The 21,587-nt window shown below is 47.5% G+C and overlaps 2 protein-coding genes across 2 annotated transcripts in view; one reads left to right on the top strand and one right to left on the bottom strand.

Annotated features, from left to right (window-relative positions):
* The window catches only part of CCDC107 (coiled-coil domain containing 107), a 24,598-nt gene extending 22,174 nt beyond the window's left edge, over positions 1-2,424 (bottom strand). Inside the window, exon 1 of the mRNA XM_024212169.3 lies at positions 2,415-2,424. Coding sequence (XP_024067937.2) covers positions 2,415-2,424 — 10 coding nt within the window. The remainder of the gene's footprint in view (positions 1-2,414) is intronic.
* A 312-nt stretch (positions 2,425-2,736) lies between these two features.
* Positions 2,737-21,587, top strand: part of LOC112115165 (GLIPR1-like protein 2) — a 44,563-nt gene continuing 25,712 nt past the window's right edge. Inside the window, exons 1-3 of the mRNA XM_026648944.2 lie at positions 2,737-2,817; positions 5,095-5,340; positions 14,304-14,407. Coding sequence (XP_026504729.1) covers positions 2,737-2,817; positions 5,095-5,340; positions 14,304-14,407 — 431 coding nt within the window. The remainder of the gene's footprint in view (positions 2,818-5,094; positions 5,341-14,303; positions 14,408-21,587) is intronic.

Here is a 21,587-nt window from a genome sequence, read left to right on the forward strand (position 1 = left end):
GCCGGCGCACCGGCCCCCCAGCACCGCCGGCGCACCGGCCCCCCAGCACCCCCGGCCCCCCAGCACCGCCGGCCCCCGGCCCAGCGGCGCCGGATTTTCCCGGACATGTTCGACTTTTTGGGATTTCCCCCCGGACGGGGATTTGAGTCCCAAAAAGCCGGACATGTCCGGGAAAATCCGGACGTATGGTAACCCTAACAAAAAGGCCTCAGCTACAATGTAAATCCAGCAGGCGGGGAGCCATTTACCCTACCATTAAATACAGATCAACTGATGCTGTGGACAGGACCAAAGCGTGTTTTAACCTTTCCACTACATAAAGCTTCAGCCTTGAGCTTTGAAGAGTTGCTGCCCAGTTCAGGAACACTATTCAACCCTCTCACTGCAAGAGTAAACCACGCCGTACCAGGGGCTACCCGGTTCTAACTGGGTTCCCCCCAGCCCTGGTGGATTTGCAGTGTACAAAGGACCTTTCTTGTTTGGAAGGGGATATGGAAAAGGGGCCAGGCCGTTGCAATTCTCCTTTACTGCAGTGGAAGCTGCAGCCTCACCTCAGGATCAGTCCTACACATTGCATTCATCAGGGTTGAGTGTGAGGGAGTGATTAATTTATAGTTATATTTAATTATTTAAATATCTTATTTAATGGCAGCCAAGGAAACTTGATAAGAGATCTTAAAAGAGGGAAATTCAAGCTACCCCTGGGACTGGGAGGTGCCACACACACACCCACACACCCACACACCCCTTGACTGGTGACAAATGTTTAGGGATCAAAGTGTGCATTGTTACTGTAGCCATGTTGCTCCCAGCATATTAGAGAGACAAGGTGGGTGAGATAATATCTTTTATTGGACCAACTTCTGGTGAGAGAGACAAGCTTTCTCGGGGAGCTTACACAGAGCTTCTTCTTCAGGTCTGGGAAAGGTACTCCCAGCATCACAGGTAAATACAAGGTGGAACAGATTATTTAGCATAAGTAGTTAACACAAATTTCAAGGGACTATTCAAAGTGAAGTGGCCAGTTAACACTAGGTCAAATGACAAATGATGAATGTAAACAAACAACACAAGCATGTAGGGACAAAATTAGAAAGGCCAAAGCACAAAACAAGATTAAACTAGCTAGAAAACATTCTACAAATACATTCAATCAGAAGACCAAGGACAGGGTAGGACCTGTGTTCTGTGAGGGGGGAAAGACAATAACAAAAAATGTGGAAATGTCAGATTTAAGCAAAAAATTTAGTAATGATTGGATGTCTAACATAGTGAACGCCAGTGAAAACGAGGTAGCATCTCAGGCTAAAATAGGGAAAGAACAAGTTAAAGATTAAGATTATTTAGACAAGTTAGATGTCTAGTCAGCAGGGCTTGATGAAATACATCCTAGAATACTGAAGGAGCTGACTGAGTAGATATAACTGCTAATGGCTTGGGATCTTTAAAAACTCATGGAAAACGGGCTAAGTTCCCTGTAAGCAGGGCCGTCCCTACCCATATGCAAAGTACGCAGCTGCATAGGGCACCAGGAAATTAGAGGCACCAAATTTCCTGGTGCTCTGCGCAGCGGTGTGCTGCTCCAGCCCCTGCCCCGCCTCTTTCTCATTGCCCCAGCCCCAGCTCTGCCTCTTCCAACCCCTGCTGTGCCCCAGCCCCGCCCCCACTCCGCCCCTTCCCCAAAGCCCCCACCCTGCTCCGCCCCTGCTCCTCCCCAGACCAACTCCCAGGCGTGGCCCCACTCCTGGCCCTGACCATGGCCCCCGGATCCTAGGGGCAGGGTGTGGACTGGTAAGAGGGGGCACAAGCAAAAAAGTTAGGGGACCCCTGGCCTGGGGTGACCATACATCCCGTTTTGGCCCCAGATGTCCCAACTTCTTTGGCAAAAGCGGTAATCAGTTGGCAAAAGCAAACGGGACAAATGCCCAGTTTTGCCAAAAAGAGGCTTGGGCCAGCCCTGTGCAAGGGAGGAGGGTGGCTTGGGCGGGTGGCTCAGGCCAGCTCCACATAGGGGCAGGGGAAAGGGGTTTGGGCTAGCGCCATGCCGCATGGGGAAATGGCAGCTGCCTCAGGTCAGCTGTGTGCCACATGGCGGGGCCCCTCAGGACAGCTCTACATCACGTGGGGGAAGGGCAGCCCCTCGGCCAGCTCTGCGCAGGGCTTGGGTGAGCGGCTCCACACAAGGGGCGAATATGCTTACCCTACCACAGGCTCCATCTTCCAGCCTGGCCACAGGGTGAAGTTTCAGGGGGAAGAAGAGGAACAGGGCAGTGGGGCACCAGTTAGAGAGGAGGAGCAAGGGCCTGGTTCTGGTGCTCCTGCAGGGCCCCCAAATTGGCCGGGGCCCCCGGGCACAGGGCCCGTTGGCCCATGTGATAATGTGCCACTGGCTGGACGATTTTATGTGTATTTACCTGTTTCCATAGGCTCTGTTTCAGAAAATGTGTTTTTTAAGAAGTAATACACACAGAACTGAAACTATGGTATTTATACAATTTGACATTTGCTTGATTGATATGTAAACACTAAAACTCCCAAATAAACTATTTGACAAAAAAAACAACCAAAAAAAAAAAAAACACCAGTTATGTATGTAAAGTAATGTAAACGATTTCAGTCACTTCTTACTTAAAGATAAAAATGCATTTTTAAAATTTTATGCAGTGATTATTAAGTGATCTTGAAAACTAAGGCCATGTCTACACTCATGCTGCACTTAGTACATTGCTTATGCGTATGCATACTTGGCTCCTTCTGTCGGCCGTGTGCATACTCACCAGGAGTGCTAGTGTTGATGTAGAGTGTGGTGCATCATGGGTAGGTATCTCACTGTGCAACTTGCCACCACTGGGATACTCAGGATCTCTTTTAATGTCAACAACATCAGGCGCCCAGGCACACAGGTGAGTGTTGCCTGTTACCAAGTAACCCAGGGAAGAAAGGGGTGGGGGTTTACACACACTTACAGAAGGTTCCTTCCCCTGCATTGGACCCACCCATGCTTGCCTGGTGGGACTGGCTGGACTGCAGGGGAGTCAAAAACAGATCCTGGCTCACTGCATCTGGTTCCCCTGGTTGCCTGTCTTCCATACACCTCCTCCTTCCTGTTCACGGCAGGGGCCTGTGACTCGGGCTCTTTGGAGGTATCAGTGCTGTTGGGGCGGTGGTGGGGTCTCTGCCAAGTAGGGCATGCATCTCTTTGTAAAAGCAGGCAGGTTTGCAGTCTGATTGTTGGCCTCCCTAGCCTTCTGGTATGCCTACCAAAGTTCCTTGGCTTTCATGCAGCATTGCTGGTCCCTGTTGTAGCCCCTGTCCTGAATCCCCAAGCAATATGCTCATAGATATCTACCATTCTATGGCTGGAGATCCAATACCTCCTGTCTGTGCATCTGGAGCATGTAGCTGGCATGGTCAGCTGGGCAGTTGAATTCAACAGTGGAGAGCTGCTAGGTGTGCTCACCAAGCCAGGCAATCAGGAAAAGGAATTTCAAAAATTAACAGGGCTTTAAAGGGGGGGAGGGAGCTTCCAGTCTCTGTGACCTTTGGCAGTGGAGTTCACAGTGGTGACCAGAGCAGTCAGCACTGGGCATTGTGGAACAGCTGCTGGAGGACACTAATGGTCGACTTAAGTAATGCAGTATCTACACTTACACTGCATTGACCTAAGTACATGGCTCTATATCACTTGGGAACGTGGCATTATTAAGTCGGCGTCAGTGGCGTAGCCAGCTTCTAAGACGAGGGGGAGCAAATATAAAAAAGGCTCCCCCCCTTGGCTCCTCCTCCGGCCGCCCCGCCGCTCCCCCCCATGGCTCCTCCGGCCCTGCTGTGCCACCTCCGTGGGCCTCCCCCTTGCTCCTCCGGCCGCGCGCCCCCCGCTCCTCTGGCCGTGCCCGCCCCGCTCCTCCGGCCGTGCCTGCTGCCCCCCCATGGCTGCCGGCCACGCTGCGGGCCGCCAGCCTGCGCCCCCCCTCGCTCCTCCGGCCGCCACTGCCGGGCCATGCTGCAGGCCGCATGCCGCGCTTCCCCCCCGCTCCTCCGGCCGCTTTCGGAAAGGCGGGGGAAGCGGCTGCTTCCCCTGCACCCCACTAGCTACGCTACTGGTCGGCGTAATGGCGCTCTTCTGTTGGTGGGAGCTAAATTTAAGTGTAGAGACATGCACAACTAGGTCAACATAAGCTGCATATAGACCAGACCTAAGGTTTCTACAGCAACACAAGATAAAAAAAGAAAATGTTGCAATGAGTCATAGAAGGTGATTCATTCTATAACACAACAACTGTCTTTTGTTCTACATCTGCAGAAGTGTTAACTGCCCACTTCACTTTGAATGGTCTCTTACAACAATCTGTTCTTCTTTGTATTTAGCTGACACACTCTGGATATGTCTACTTAGCAACTGACACTTGTGGCTGGCCCGTGCCAGCCAGCTCAGGCTCACAGGTAGGGTGACCAGACATCCCGATTTTATCGGGACTGTCCCGATATTTCCTTGTTTGTCCTGCGTCCCGACCGATGTGCGGTCGGGACACTGGACAAACAAGCAAATACTCCGAAGCCCGGAAGTGCTCGTGCCCCCCCCCCCAGCCCCACTGCTGCAGCTCCCACTGCCACGGGGGGAGGAAGCGGCCAATGGCCAAGCTCGGCAGCTGCGACTCTGGCGCCCCCGAACCCCCCGAGCCCGGGCCTGCTGCAGGGACCCAGCAGTGCGCACGCTGCGCCCAGCCCCTGGCCAGTCGCGTCTGGGCTGCTGCCCAGCTGGTGCTATCCCGCGGCGTCGCCGGAGTGGGGGCAGCAGGCCCCAGCCCCCCCGTCCCACTCGGGTCCCGCAGGGGAATGAACGGGGCTGGGCTGCCGATGAGTAAGTCAGTTTACATTTCTATACAGCTATCCTCAAGTTTAAAGACAGGATTTTGGAGTGCTTGACTGGATGACAGAAGGGGAACAAAATATTTGAATTGTATAGTTTTACAGAATTTACAGACAATTTTAGTCAAATTCAATATATAGCTATTCATTTTCTACTTTAATTTGTCTGATGGATACAAATGCCTTAACTCTATGCATAGCTTCTTCAACTTTACTGTTTTGCAGACTTGGGATGCAGCTTTAGCACGGACTGCCAGGGCATGGGCAAAAAAATGCCTTTTTAAACATAGTCCATATTTAACGGAAAAATTTATGTCCCATCCTCATTATGGGCATGTTGGAGAAAATATCTGGACTGGACATTACGGGTTATTTGGTGTCCCTGAAGCCATCAAATTATGGACCGATGAAGTCCAGCACTACAATCTTCAGACTAACAAGTGTACTAAAACATGTGGTCATTATACTCAGGTAACAATTTTAATTGCTAAAACAGTTTACACAGCTCAAAGCATAATCCTAAAAATAAGAATTGGTGGAGACAATAAATAATTACCAGTTAGTGGAAAATAGCTGTTATAATGAGTGACCCATACCCCACTTTCTTTCAGTGTTCCATTTAGATACTTGTACAGCCCCCATCATCATACTGTCTGCTAACTCTTAAGATACAGTTTGAAAACCATCACCCTGGGTTACACAACAACTGTGAAAAACTTCCTAGCTAATACTGCAATTATGTTAACTTTTGTAAACAGAAATCTTCTCTAACTTGGCGTTCAATCTAGCCAAAGCACCTCGCTCCTCTTTTCTAAGTTTTTCAAACTTATGAGAAATAAAGAAAATTCTGTATGGGAAAATGGGGAGTGTGACAGGGCTCCACTCACCATGCTGATGACTCCTGCTGTCCATCTTGGGATTAGCTCCGTAGGTCGGTATGCCCACTACCGGTGGTGCCATGTCCACCATCACTTCTGCTCCCAGACCCACGTCACTCCAAGGATAGCGGCATCTTCTTCATGACACAGCCCTCTGGCTGTATTATGCTCTATGCTCCTCCCTTTCAGGGGCCAGTACTGCAATCCAACTGTCCCAGCACTTCCCCAGTTGCAACGGGGGAGGGTATGGGGACCTGGGCCCACCCATTACTCCGTGTCCCGGCACAGGGACCCTTTAGATGGCAGCCACGTGCTGCATCCCCTCCAACTCATCAGTACCTTTACCTAGACCATTTTCCTGTGGCCCCAGCACCCTCTTTGCCCTTGCCTCAGGGCCTCAGCCTGCAAAGCCCAGCTGCCAGCCAGAAGCTCTCTCTAGCTCTCCTGGTCCCTGCTAGCAGCACTGCTTTGTCTAGGGTGCTAGCTTCTTTCTGCCTGACTAGGAGCCTGATTTTCCCTCCTTGAGCTCCAGGCAGCTACTGAATCCGCTCTGCCCTGCAGTCTTCTTATATGTGCCTGCCAAGCCCTGATTGGCTGCTCCTCGCAGCCCCTCTCCTATTGGCTGCTTTTCTCTCAGCCTCCCTAGGGCTCTATTAACTCCTTACAGGCCCGTGTGGGGCAGACGCCCCATCACAGGGGGTAAGAAAAGAGATAACTTGTTATTTGACAGAAATATAACTCTGTTTTATTTGTATCGAAAAGGTAAATAAGCTTTATTAAAATTTTAAATGATTGTGAATCCACATGAACTTTGAAACAGAATTGTGTTCCAGTATTGCAAATGTAGTCACATTTTACCTCTCTGAAGCAGTAGTTAATTTTGTCAGGCTCAAATTGTTAGCTAACAGCCAATAGAAGTGGATATTTAAAAAAAGACTTCATCCTTTATTTTAATTATGAAACACCAGATTGTGAGTTATGCTTATATGTTGATCATGCAGTGAAACCTATTAACAGACACCAGAGTGACTGACAGTTCATCAAGTGACTTCTGCACTTATGGGACCAAGGCAGCTCTATTGTGAGCTTCCAGAATCTTTTACAGAGAAGTGTCAGTGGGGGCCACTTCCCTTCCCTCATGTAGAGTTCTGAGGGGAGTTAGTCCCAACTGCCTGTTTCTTCTAATTGCCAAGGGTGCCAGATCATCTAATTGCCAGATCACACTCAATATCCTCAGTGCTTACTTTGGTTCCATTGTCCTTTTAAGATCCTGCAACAGGTTAATCCATTCACTTTTGAACTCCAGGTGCCCTGCTCTCTGAAGATTAATCTGGTGATTCACATATCACTTTTGAAACCCTACACAGAAACCCTTTCCCTCACAGGACCCAGCCGCCTCATCCATCAGTACAGGTACAGGGCCACAAGAATTATTTATTTAATGAGATCCTGGACTCTAAACGTAAACATGTCAGACTCTGGTATCTTGTTGACTGGGAGGGGTGCGGTCCTGAGGAGCACACTTCAGAGTCTGTAGAAAATGTACATGCTACCACACCTGTGTGGGTGTTCCACAGGAATCATCCTGAAAAGCCTGGTTTCACATCACCCTGAGAGTGTCACTTGGGGAGGTGGTGATGTCATCAGAGACCACCGGGCTCTTAGGAGCTTGTACGTTCCAGCCTGCCGTCCAGTGACCTACTAACAGTTTCCAGAATTGAAGCTGAACCCCAACAGAGGTTTACAGTCCTGGAATCTAATTGGCAGAACGCTGAGGGACCTGATTGGTTCACAGCTTCTATATAAATCCAGCTCAGGAACAGGAAGTTGTCCTTGCAACTAGAATCTCCCTGCTTAGGACTGCTTCCACTGCAATACCTGTTCTTGCTACTTGCCACTGATCTCCTGGTAACCTGATCCTGCCTGCCTCCTGACACCTGGCTCTCAGTTTTGCCCTTTGGCTTGCCTTGAACTCTGTCCTTCTGGTATCTGACCTGGCCTGACTCCTGACTCCCAACTCCTGCTCTGACCACTAGATCAGACCACCCACGCTCTGGTCGTTACAAGAGGCCTTGGTTCCATTGACTGTATGTACCACAAATGGTACTGAAATCTGTGGACCTGAGTGGGTTGACAGAGTCTGGTGCTTATGTTCAAGCTTTGCAAAGAGCTGCTCAGTATCATGGCTCCATATCTGGATGGACTTGGAGGTCTGTGTTGGGGTTTCTCAGTGATCTGACTTTCATCCTAACTCTCCTGGGTCAGACCACAACTTGGGTTTTATCCTAGAACAGCAGGGGGAAAAGGGGTCAGGTCCCCCGTATCCCAGTCAAATCTTACTCACAATCGTGGTCTTTCCCCCGTAGTTCACTCTGTCTCAGCTGCTACAGCGTCTGTCTTCTTGCAGCCAGTCTCTCATCCACTCTCCCCCTGCACTTGACTGCCAGAGCTTCCTTTTAAGCAGGTCCTCCACAGGAAGCATACCTGGCAGCTGCTGGGGGCAGGGCCTTCTTAGTCCAATACTGCTCCACCACTTCTTTTAACCTTAGTGTGGGGGCTGTAAGCCTCATCACAAGGACACAGAGCTTTCTCAGAAGCTGGTCAAGGAATCAAGGTGCATTTCTTTAACCTTGCATATATATATATATATATATATATATATATCAGTATGTACATATTTATTTAAAAGAAAAAACACACTTACCAAAAAACTCCGCTCCACAATACTGGAGTTTAGTGACTGATTTAGTGATAATCTTTGTCTTGGATCGGCGGAGATTGAGGTTGACGAGCTTGCCGTCCATTCTGTATTAGATGTGAAGTACAGAAGGGAGCTTGTCAGCGATGACAAGGAGGATGACAGCAAGGAAGAAAGAGGGGTTGGAGCGATGACATAGTCTTGTTTTACTCCTGTCTTGACTAGGAAGGGGTCCGTTTTGTATCCATTGTTGACGACCATCACAGACATGTTGTCATGGAGGAGTTGGAGGATGGCAACAAATTTTGGTGGGCATCCAAATTTAAGGAGAATTCTCTACATAGCCTCATGATTGATGGAGTCAAATGCTTTCTTGAAGTTGATGAAAACCATGTACAGAGGTTGATGTTGCTCACGGCACTTTTCCTGAAGTTGGCAGGCAGTGAAGATCATGTCAGTGGTACCTCAGTGTGGTCTGAATCCACATTATGATCTTGGGAGGATTTCCTCTGCTAAGGGGAGCAGCTGGTTGAAAAGAATTCTGGCAAAAATCTTTCCGGAAATGAACAACGGGGCGATTCCTGGATAGTTTGCACAATCTGATTTATCTCCTTTCTTGAAGATGGTCATTATCATAACATTCCTAAAATCAGCTGGGATTTGTTCTGAATTCCAAATCTTGAGGATTAAAATGTAAAGCTGGTGAGCCATTTTTCTGCTCCTTCTTCCATCAGGTCCAGATGCCTTATTGTTCTTCATCTGTTTGATGGCTTTTTTTTACCTCAACGAATATTGGTGGGGTTCTGAGGTCATCCTTGATAGGATATTAAGGGATTAAGTCAATGATGCTTTCGTCAGCATTGGAGTCATGATTCAGGAGGTCTTCGAAGTATTCCTTCCATCATGCACTGATTGATTCATTGTCCTAAGGAGGTTGGCTCCATCCCTGGATCTGAGAGGGGGTTAGGGTCTGTAGAGGGCTTTGTTGGCATTGAAGAATCCACTCATGTCATGGGTGTTGGTGAGTTGTTGGATCTCCTTCGCATTGTTCTCCCACCACCTGTTCTTCACTTCCTTTAAACCTCAGCTTTCAGTTGATGGTGGACGTATTGCTTCTGGTTGGAATTGATGTAATTCTGCCAAGCACAGATGGCCTTGTACTTATATTTGATCAGGTCTTGGATTTCCTAATTGTTCTTGTCAAACTGGCCTTTGTGCTTCCTGTTTGAGAAGTCCAGTGTTCCCTCACACACAACATGGACAGCCAATTTGAGCACTTTCCAGTGATCTTTGGGGTTCTCCATCTCGGTTTTGATATTCATCAGTTTCTTGGTGAGGCACTGCTGGAAAAAGGTCATGTATAATTGGGTCCTTGGGACTCTTGACATTGATCTTCTGTCTGGCTGATTTCTTCCGCATTTTTTGTTTCAATGCGAGTTTGATGGAAATAATGGAGCGGATAAAGTGATGGTCTGTACAACAATTGTTGGCACAAGTCAGCACTTTCTTGATGTAAAGTCGTCACAGTTACAAGCACAGACAATGCCATAGTCAATCAGATGCCAATGCTTAGATCGCGGGTGTTCCCACAATATCTTGTACTTGTTACTTTGGCAGAATATGGTGTTTGTGAAAATTAGGTCATGTTCTGTGCATATGGTCAGGAGAAGAATTCTGTTGGAATTGGTCTTGCCCACTCCTTTATTTCCAATTGTGCCATTCCAAAGGTCTGAGTCACATCCAACTTTTGTGTTAAAATCACCAAAGAGTATGAGCTTGTCCTCTTTGCAGATGGTGGAGAGAATTTGGTCAAGGTTGGTGTAGAATTCTTTTTTGGTTTCATCGTTAGCATCAAGGTTGGATCGTATGCACTGTTGAGTGTTGCATGCTGGTTCTTGGCAAGTTTAAGGTGGAGGGTCATGAGTCATTCATTGAACTCCAATATACGGACGACTGTGCCCTATGTGCTCAGTAAGAAGAAGATCTTCAAAAAATATTTGACATTTCCTCTGAAGCCTACAACCAACTTGGCGTCACACTCGACACCAAGAAAATGTAAGTACTCCGCCAACAGGCTCCGAATCACAAGGATCCTGCTCCCATAATTCAGATCAATAAGGAGACCCTGGAGAACATGGAACCCTTTTACCTCGGCAGCTATCTGTCACAGAAAGCTGACATTGACGAGAAAATTCGACACCGCCTTCAATGCGCCAATGCAGTTTTCGGACTCTTGAGAAAATGAGTCTTTGAAAATTGTGACCTCAAGAATCAAACCAAGCTTCTCATGTACCAGGCCATTGTTATCCGTGCTCTTTTGTACATGATCAAGGTTTTGGCACCGTACAGTAGACACCTCAAGGTTCTTGGACAATACCATCAACAATGCATCCGCAAGATCTTCTGAATCAAGTGGGATGACCAATGCACCAACATCAGTTTTTTGTCCCAAGCCAAAACCTCCAGCATTAAAGCTGTGATCATCTTCCACCAACTCTGTAGAGGTGGTCACATTCTTTGAATGCCAGAGAATCTACTCCCTAAGCAGATTCTCACAACGGAGTCATGGCCAACAGATGAGGGGTGGGCAAAAAAAGCACTTCAAAGACACCCTCAAAGTTAACATGAAGAAGTTCAATATTGACATAAACTCATGGGAAACCCAAGCCCTCAACTGACCAAAATGGAAAAGGACCTTTTGGCAAGGATCCCAGTATTTTGAGATCCAACTTAGATAACAGGAAATGGAGAAATGGGAAAGGAGGAAAGAATGCACCACAGCCTAACTCAACAATCCAGATCTACCTCTTCCGTTGGGAAATGTCTGCCCCATCTATGGATCCCGGATTGGTCTCATTAGCCATCTGAAGATCCACCAGTAATAAGTAGCTATCATTTTATGGAAGACAATCATCCTTGAACTCCAAGGGATTGACCACTCCACAAACCGTTTCCCCCCTGAAGAGAGGACAAGAGAGGAAATGTAGTACATGTGACAGATGTTAGCCATGTTGCTTGATGCATTACTGGAAGATGTTCAAACACTACAGTGATAAGGTTGATACAAGAAAATATATAGAATAGAACAGAATACCTAATATCTGGTACTGGCTACTACAATCAGTGCTGTTTTTTCGTGTGTTGCTGAGCCCTGCCTTGGTGCTACAGACTCCTAAGAACTTTCATCCTGGGTCTTCACTGAGCCCTTCTTTGGATGTGAGGAGTAAACAAGCTTCACATTTGAGAGGGTCTCTGTACCCCAGCTTAGAATCCCCTGATCTTGGAGGTGGCAGATATTCTGTTTCTGGACCGTGAGAAGTGATGAATATTTTTATACTCACTTGAACTTAGGTAGTGACATTGGCCAAGGGGAAAAAACAATAGGCTAGAACTTTTGGATTCACACTTAGGAGTAAAGACAAGTTACCCAGGCTTATTGGTCTGTAGGGTATATTCCTTGCCCCCGCACACCCCTCTGCAGGTGAGAATTGCCTGCTATAAAGCAGAGTTGGCTATATGACTTCCTCATCTCGGGATGCATTACCCTGTCATGTCATCTCTCAGGGAGCTGATTCAAGACAATGTCACTTTTCTGTGGATGCCAGAGATAGACCTCTTGATTATTTCCAATCAGAAATATTTCTTCTGCCTATGGTGTCTGCCCATCAATCACATTGAGCTAAAAGCAGCACATGTGATGAGACACCCTCAAAAAACATCTATTTTTATCTTAATCTGTCTGTTCCAGTGAATGTACTCTGGTTTGCGTAGTAGGAGACCTCTATCAATAAAGCTGTATCCTACACTTTGGCCTTTCTACGGCACCAAGAGTTTTCACCAATTGCCAGACTGACATAACTATTTTTTCTCAGCTGTCAGGACATCCAAATCTATATCCAGACTTTGGCCCTCAAGAAAGTGTGCAGGTTCTTCTAGTCCTTGGAACTTCACACACACAAATAATACTTTACTTTGATCCAAAAGCAAAAGGTGGATAGCTTTCCATATGCCATATTCTATATGGAAAATGTGGTCTTATTTGCATCATCACCCTAAATGCTATCTAAAAAGGTGTCTGATTTCAGTTGCTTTCAGGTTACTAGCCTCTCTATTTCATCAAGTTACATTAACATCCAGGGTGGTCGGCACCATAACTTGAATGTCCAAAGGTCCTTAAGTTATCCATCTGGAACCAACCTGGGGGACTGGATAGAGCCACTTCTCCCTTTCCCTTCCTCTCTCCCCCTTCCCTCCTCTCCACTACTCTGCACAGACCTGATTGGCTGGAGGGAATGCCATTCCAAAACAAGGCCACAGAATTAACTACAGACCACCTGGGAGGGTTTGAGACAGTGAGGCGATGGCTGGGGAGAAGCAGGACAGGGAACAAGCCTGGGAAGATTTAGAAAGAAAGAAAGAAAGAACATAAGCAGCAACTCTGAGCTGGGGCAGAGACGGAGACACCACCAGAGTGCAGGAGTGCAGAGCCTGAACTAGGAGCTGCTTGGAGTACAGCCAGCTGCTGCACTGGGGCTTGCAAAATAGGACTCTTACAGCTTGAAGCCAACAGGACTGCTGAGACCACGCAGCAAGACCCACCCTCACAATGCATGCCAGCATCAAAGTGCACAAACAGGTTGGGGGGCAATGGGAGATTTTTATTGGTGCAGAGCAGACAGTCAGTATGTGTCTGTATGTGTCTAGCTGGCGGGATGTGTGTCAGTGTGCTGTATACTGTATCGGGGCAAAGGAGTCTGTGTAGCCCCTGCTACAGATACTGACCTGGGCCTGTTCTTGGCTTTGCCTGGGTTAAGTAAAAGGGCTGTCCTATTGTTAAATGTGGTTAACTCTGACCCGCTCAGAGGGAGGGTTGGTGTTTGTGCAGAGATGTGTGGTTGGGACCTGGGACCCCTCATCCAATCCTGGCATTCCCCTACACAACAAACCTAGCCACAAATTCCCTACACTATTAGGGGGATGAAATCAGGGATCAGTCCATCACAGCTCAAAGACTGGCCAGGTGACTCAGACTATGAATCACAATTCTTATGACCTAGCATATGTTCAACTACTTGGAGATAGCAAAGTATACTCAACTAGATCTCAAGAAGGTTCCATAGCATTCCCTCACATTGTCGTCATCATAAAAATGTACAAGGATGTTAAGCAAAATTCTATACATGCATCAGGTAGCTCTTTTTGGCAGCTGAGGCTCCATTTAGGAGAGCGAGAGATGCTGTCACTTCTATTATACTCTTGACCTGGGATCCAGAGCTGATGCTTGTTTTGGCAGTTTTGCTGTCTTTGTCACCTAGAACTTCTCAACTTGCATTCCCAGTGGTTGTACTACTCGCTAAACTCCCATAAGTGGGAATGTGCAAAGGTCATTTGAAGAAGAAATGGTTATTTACCAGTAACGAGTTTTTAAGATCAGCTTGTGTACATTTACACATCTCATCCACTTTCCTGGAGTCTTGGATTAAGAATTCCTAAAATTAGTGGAAGGAATTGAGGAGTAGTTGGGACCACTTCCCCCTTTTTACTGTGGGAACTCTACATAAGGGGAGGGGGAAACAGAAAGTGAGTGACCAACTGACACTGCTGCGTAAAAGATTCTGGAACCTTCTGGTACACATTCCTTGATCCGACAAGTGCAAATGTGCAGAAGCTCATCCTGAAGAAATCCAGTAACTGGTAAGTAATTTTTATTTTTCTGGGTACTGTAACTGGTGGCTGTACAAAGCAAATAAATCGAAGAACTCTCATGAGAACTGAGATTCTCCTGCCTATTAGAATAGTTCACAGTGAGCATAGTTTAAGCTTTATTTCGTAAAAGAAAAAAATCTTATTTCTTCTAGGTTGTTTGGGATAATTCTCATAAGGTGGGCTGTGCTGTTGTTTTTTGTCGTATAGCTGCGGGAATAAGAGATGCGGCACATTTTGTATGCAACTATGTACCAAGGTAAGCTATTTTAAAAACATTTTAAAATGAAGACAGTATTAATAATATTTATTCCTCTAAAAATAAATTGGAATCCATATACATCAGTAGTTTAGTGTGTGGAATCAGGGAAATGATTCATTACTCTGTTAATTCAGGCATCTAAAGACCCATGAACTCTGGTTAATGATGTCTGGCAGAGTTGGTTGGCCCTCTAAACTGGTCAAAGGACCAGCCTACCTATAACAGGTTCCACCAGGGAGAATGGGGTAGCTCAGGTTCACCTGGGAGTAGTTAACTGACTGGATGTAGTTAATTAGACAGGGAAGCACCTAGGCATGATAAAAGGTTAAGGACCTCAAAGGAGGAACTCCTGAGGAGAAAGGCAGTTTCCAGAAAGAGGATCCCTCCAACAGACTGGTGAGAAAATGCCTGAGAAGCAACACTCCAAAGAGGGAGAAGAAGAGTGAGAGGCTTGGGAAGCCTACAAAGGAGGAGACGTAGCTCAAGGAGTGGCCAGGGACAGAGAAGGATTGGTTGTGGCTGTTCGAAACAGAGAGCCTGAGCTAGAACCCAATGAAGTGGACTTTGAAGAAGGACTTTGAAGAAGAACGCTCTAAACCCAGAAGACCTATGGCTGTTTAGCCACCACTAGAACCATGGAACTTCCAACTCCCCATTATCTTGAAGGGGACAGAGACTATTAAGAACTTATGCAGAGGGCTGGAAGACGAACACTTGAGTGTGATGGCATAAGGGGGATGGTGTCAGCTGGTGTAGCTTCCCATCTTGCCACAAAGAGGTGCTAAGGGCTAAAGGCCACATATAAAACCACCTCTCAGTAGTTTTAATTTTGTGAGCTTTGTTAGTAAATCTTATACCTTCTAACAGAGGAGGGAACTTCTGCACTAGGAGAGGCCTTACATTACTCTCTGTGGATTAATTTCTAAATGCATGAACCAGATAATTGGTTCAAAGGTAGATGGGTGTTTCAGTGCCTGTAGCAAGACGGAGTGGCCTCCCTCTGAGACTGACAGGGAGGAACCATTCTCCGCTCTCTGGTGGGCAGAGCCAGGCCGGGCCTGTCCCTCATGCCAGAAGTGAAGGTGTGGAACAGGAAGTATAAGAGGAGGGGCTTCCAGCTCAGTTGAGCCAAAGCAGGAGCTTGCCACCTCTGCCTTGCTGCTGGCCCCTGCACCAGAGACTGAGCTGTACCGACCCCGCCCCTGGAGGAGGACCCTGAGGGAAGGAACTGCCATCTGCTAAGTACCCCAAGGAGCTGCTGGGACTGCCGGCTGCCAGGCACCCCGAGGAGTCTGAGAACCCACGAGCAACAGAGCCCTACAGACAGGGGTAGGAAGTAGCCCAGGGAAACCAGACATTAATCTTGTTGTGTTGCTGAAACCACTAAAAGAACAGGAGTACTTGTGGCACCTTAGAGACTAACAAATTTATTAGAGCATAAGCTTTCGTGGGCTACAACCCACTTCTTCGGATGTAGCCCACGAAAGCTTATGCTCTAATAAATTTGTTAGTCTCTAAGGTTCCACAAGTACTCCTGTTCTTTTTGCGGATACAGACTAACACGGCTGCTACTCTGAAAGCTGAAACCACTGTTTGTGTGTTTCGGTAGGATCCCCGCTGACTCAGTGGTGGGATTCTGCACCACTGTTAAGGTCCTGGGCTGGGATCTGGTGGAGTAGGGTGGACCCCTACCTCCTGCTGCCAACCCCACCCCTAAGGTGGCAGCCTACCCACCTTAGGCTGGATGCCCTGCATTTGCTTGATATCTGCCCCAGCCACGGAGCTGGGCCAGAGATCGCTACTGCACTGTCATATCCAGAGGGCTTGAGCCTGACTGTTTGCTGTCTGCTCCAGCCCAGGAGCTGGGTTGAAGACTGTCAGGGTTCCCTCCCCACTCTGAACTCTAGGGTACAGATGTGGGGACCCGCATGAAAGACCCCCTAAGCTTATTTCTACCAGCTTAGGTTAAAAACTTCCCCAAGGCACAAATTCTTCCTTGTCCTTGGACGGTATGCTGCCACCACCAAGTGAGTTAGACAAAGATTCAGGAAAAGGACCACTTGGAGTTCCTGTTTCCCCAAAATATCCCCCCAAGTCCCTTCAATCCTTTTCCTGGGGAGGCTGGAGAATAATATACCAACCAATAGGTAAACAATGTGAGCACAGAACTTTATTATAAAGAAAAAGTAAAAGAAGCACCTCTGTAAAATCAGGATGGAAGATAATTTTACAGGGTAGTAAAAGTTAAAACACAGAGGATTCCCCTCTAGGCAAAACTTTAAAGTTACAAAAAACAGGAATAAACCTCTCTCTTAGCATAGGGAAAATTCACAAGCTAAAACAAAAGATAACCTAACACATTTCCTTGCTATTACTTACATTTCCTTGCTATTACTTATCTTAGATGCTTATTTCAGATATGGCTTTAGGAGATGTATTTTTCCTGCCCTGGTCCCTCTCTGTCCCAGAGAGAACAACAAAGAGATCATAAAACAAAAACCTTCCCCCACAGATTTGAAAGTATCTTCTCCCCTTATTGGTCCTTTTTGTCAAGTGCCAACCAGGTTATTTGAGCTTCTTAACCCTTTACAGGTAAAGGAGGGATTTTATGCTACCCTTAGCTGTATGTTCATGACAAAGACTAATTGCCCTGCTCTGCCGCAATGGGCCAGGGCCCTAGACTCTTTGCTGACACTTACCCTGCTAAATGTGTCCATTGGCTATCAGTTACTAGATGGTGTAGCGAGGCGGAGTGGCCTCCTTCAGAGCAGGGCCATCCTTACCCATATGCAAAGTACGCAGCTGTGTAGGGCACCAGGAAATTTGGGGCAGGGACAGCAGCAGCTGCACAGGTGGAGCAGAGGGAAGGAGGGGCATCCCTGCTCCGGAGGAGTCATCTGGCTCAGAGGGCTGGTTGTCCAACTGCCCCCTGCAGCTCGGGTGTTCCTCCCAGCCCCCTCTCCAGCGCTGCTGCTTGTCTGCCCAGCTGGCTCTGGCAGGTCGGGTGGGAATCCAAACCCTGCGCACAGCGCCCTCTTCAGTTCTGGGTTTACATTGGCGTCAGTGGTGCCATGGAGCCGGACCCATGCTCAGAAGAGCAAAAAGCCCGGCCTGCTCTGCTTGTACTGTTCCCTAAGACCCCGCCAGCCCGCTGGCTCCCCCACCACTACCACTTCCTCCTCTCTGCCCGCATCCGAGGGCTCCTCTCTGCCCCTTGGTCGAGGGTTCCTCTCTGCCCCCTGGCCGGACCCCCATGCACCTCCGGTTCCAGGCAGTCTCTGCTTCCCACCCCCTGTGGGGCCCCGCCTGCCTCCCCAGAGCTGAGCTGCCTGGGACTGGTGCAGAAGCCTGGCCAGTCTTGGCCAGTTGGGGGGAGACAGTGTGGGGGGGCTTGGCTGGGCCCCTCCAGGCAAGTGGAGCCCAATCGCGCTACTCCCGAGGGGCCGGAGCGATGACCACCCCTGGTTGTGCTGCTGGCTCAGCCTGGCAGATATAGTCACCTCCCAGCAGGATGGGTGAGTGTGGCTGGGAGGCAAGGCATGGGGGAGTGGGTCTCTGTGTGGCCTGGGGGGGTGCTGGGCTGTGAGGGGGCAGGGAAGAGCTGTGTGTGTTGGGGCACTAGGGAGTGGGGTTCTGTGTGGGGTGCTGGGCAGTTGTGGTGGAGCTGTGGGTAGGGAGGTGCTGGGCAGGAGTGGTGTTGTGTAGGGTGCTGTACATTTGTGGGGGGGAGTCTGGGGGAGGCGCAGGGCATAGCAGGTCCAGCGGGGAGAGGGGAAGGGAGGCCTCTGACCATAGGGGTTGGGTGTGGGCGGCTGTTGCAGAGGTGCTGACTTTCTGATTTCCCTGAGTGTGCTTGATCCCTGTTCTGCCCCAGGCCCCGCCCCCCTACTCCACCCTTTTTCCCCCAAGGCCCCATACCCACCCCACCTCTTCCTGCCCCCGCTCCACCCCCATCCCACACCCTCTCCACAGTGCCCCCCTGCCTTCACTCTGCCTCTTTCTGCCCCTGCTCCTTCCCCTCACCCCAGCACCTTCTGCCCACTGCTGAACAGCATAACAGTGGTGCACGGGAGGCGCTGTGGGCAAGGGGGAGGAGCTAATTGGCGGGGCTGCCGGTGGGTGCTCAGCACACACTATTTTTTTTCTGTGGGTGTTCCAGCCCCGGAGCATGCACGGAGGCGGTGCCTGTGGTCTATTGGGCGGGGGGAAAGGGGGCTGTGTGGCACGGCATGGGCCCGGCCCCAAGGGGAAGGGGCATGCTGGCAGCACAGGGCCAGGCAGGGCGCTGTGCATCTGGTTACTGCCGGTTTGTAAATAGTGCCCTCGCACTGGGCTGGGCAGAGCGGGGCTGCCCCTGCCACGCCCCATTGCCCCGACTGGCGCCTCACTCTGGGGACTGAAGTCCCCACACCATGCTCCATTGCCCCCACGGGGGCCCACAAATATGTTTGATGCTGGGCCCACAAAAGGTTAATCCGGCCCTGGCCCTCTTTGGTGGGCTGCCCTGGGCAGGGGCCCAGACAGCCAAAGGCCGGTCCTGTATACATGAATATAAACTTCTCAGCATATTTTAACAACTGGTAAAACTTTGTGGAAAACAAACATTTTTGAAACCATTCTTTGTGTTCACTGTTCTCCTTCCTCTATTAAAGACAACTGCATTAAAATGCTACCTTTTTCTCCAAATAGAAAAAGCTAATGATTTATAAACCAAACCCTGCAGAAGTGTACAAAATTTCTTTAAAATGAATATCTAGCAGTAGAGCTTGTCTGCAACTGAGGTAGATATAATGGAGAATTTTCTGTAGGCAGGAAACTCAATACACTCCCAAAATAACTTTCAGCAAAGAGATCTGCATGGTCTTTACAACTGATTTAAATTCCTGAGATAAGGCTTTGATTCACTAAAACATTTAAGAACTTGCTTAACTTGAAGCGAATAATCCTACTGAAGCCAATCGGACTTAAAATTAGAATATGCTTAAGTGTCTTGCTTAATTGGGACCAAAGTGCTTAATAAAAAAAGACCAAACCAACAGCACTGACTTCTCTCAGATCAGTGCAGGCTGTGAGTTGAAAATTAGGATATCATCCTAACTCTTGATGAAAGATTCATACGAAGGCTGTTTAACTGAAGTATGCTGGATCTGATAAATTCATCTGCCTGTAAAATTAATGCCTGAATATCACTCTGGAAGGCAAAGTGGAAGTAGTTTCATACAAAGCAGATACCCCTATAAATGAAGTGGTGCAATGAAGAGGAAAACTCAGATGGTAAAAATTGAATGTATTATGAAAGCTTGTCACAAATAAAAAGCCTCTGAAAGCAACATCCTTCTAGAATAAGGGTAACTTAAACTCAAATTTGATTGCAAAATGATTTGTTAGGGGGTACCAGTGAAACACATCCACACACCTTCCTATTAATGGAATAATTCCAGGCTAATTTCCTAGTTTTTTATTTTAAAGATCTAATGTGTACTGTAAAATGCTGTAGAATCCCATTTCTTCTTCCACCACTAGATGACACCCTGTTACAAAATTCACATTCACACAACAGATCCTGTCTACTATTTTTCCAAACTTGTATGTTCCCCTGCATATGTTGCACTGTCTTTTATTGTTTTTACATCATCCTTCTATATTTGTTATATTGAACAAAATAAAGAGGATGGCCAAAAAGTCCCTGTAATTTGGAAGCCTACTTTGGACAGTATTCGGTGGCAATAAAGACCAGGATATCAGAAAGAACCCCAATAGTAGGTCAAGGAATGCAGAAACAAGAAGCAAGTAAATCATTGACATTAGAAATGGAGAATTACGATGCAGGTCATCTCCTGGTCAATGCTGGAGTGTTCAGTACAGTTTGTAGTATTTTGTCCTGTTCACTTTAAAGTGTCCCGAGTTCTCTTTGAACATCTTAATAGATCTCATTACCAGGAAAGGTTTTTCCTGATATTCACCTTAAGTTTTCCCTTTCTCCCCTGCATAGTTATAGCCCCTTGCACCTCCCTAAATAATTCCTCTGCCTTGCTTTAATGTCTGTACACTTCAAGCATTTGTAGACTGTTTTGGTGTCCACATCCATTAGTTGTTTTAAGCTATATAATTTGTCAATCTATTCTTCTAATAACCGTTGTTGCTCTCCCTGTTTGCCAACCATCTCACTGGTAATGTGGCGCTAAGAAATGAATGGAATATTCTGATACTGTTGCACCAGTACCATATAAAATGGTCTATTATCTCTACTACTTAACCTCTATGTATGCAGCCAAATATAGCATTGACCTTGTGGAGTTTTCTGCTACATTATCACATTGCAAACTCACGTCTAATTTGTTGTCCACTATTGCCACTCCCACAGCATTACTTATTTGCAGGATTCTCTCTTCCATTGCGTATCTATGGGTTTTGGATTACTTTCCAAAACACAAGTATCCTCAGCAAATTTCATTTATATGCAGGCAGCCTTCTTTACCAGATCACTAATAAAGATACTAAATAAGATGACCTACACTGATCCCTGCAGTCCCCCACTCTACACCCCCCCCACCAACTTCATACCTTTTTTACTTACAATCCTTCAGCCAATTTCTAATCTGCAACAGGAGAATGGAAGGATATTAAGGACAAAAGGGAAAGAAGCATGAGTGGGGGAATACTTGCAGAAATGAGAGCAGAGGGGAAAAATGAGGATGAGTACTTGAAGAAGGAAGAAGTAATCCAGTAAAAGGGAAAGAAGAAAACACTAAAAAGGAGAAGAAAAACAAAGTAAATAGTTTGGAAATTAGGAAGCAGCTGAGAGAGAGGGAAGGAGAATTAAATGAAGAGCAAGACAAGTTTAAATATAGTAAGCTAGATTTTATTTAGACATTTGTTTTATTCTAAAGGTCATCCAAGGCTGAGGAAAAAGAGGAAAAGAAAGGTTGCTCACCTTGTGCAGTAACTGAAGTTCTCAGAGATGTGTTTGGGTGCTCCACTTCAGGTTGGACCCTGTGCCTTTTGACTGAAGCTCTTTGGTGACCATTGAGCCCATACATGTGCCCTACGCATCTTCATGCCCCATACTGAGGCTATATAGGGCTGTGCGAGTGAACCGCTCACAGTTTCTTCTCAACTGCCTTCGGCCAGAGATGCAGTTTAGTGTGTGCCTGTTTTCTCTTTAGAGTTAGAATAT

Source organism: Terrapene carolina, unplaced genomic scaffold (assembly GCF_002925995.2).
Source record: "Terrapene carolina triunguis isolate 2854851 unplaced genomic scaffold, T_m_triunguis-2.0 Scaffold68, whole genome shotgun sequence".
NCBI lineage: Eukaryota > Metazoa > Chordata > Testudines > Emydidae > Terrapene > Terrapene triunguis.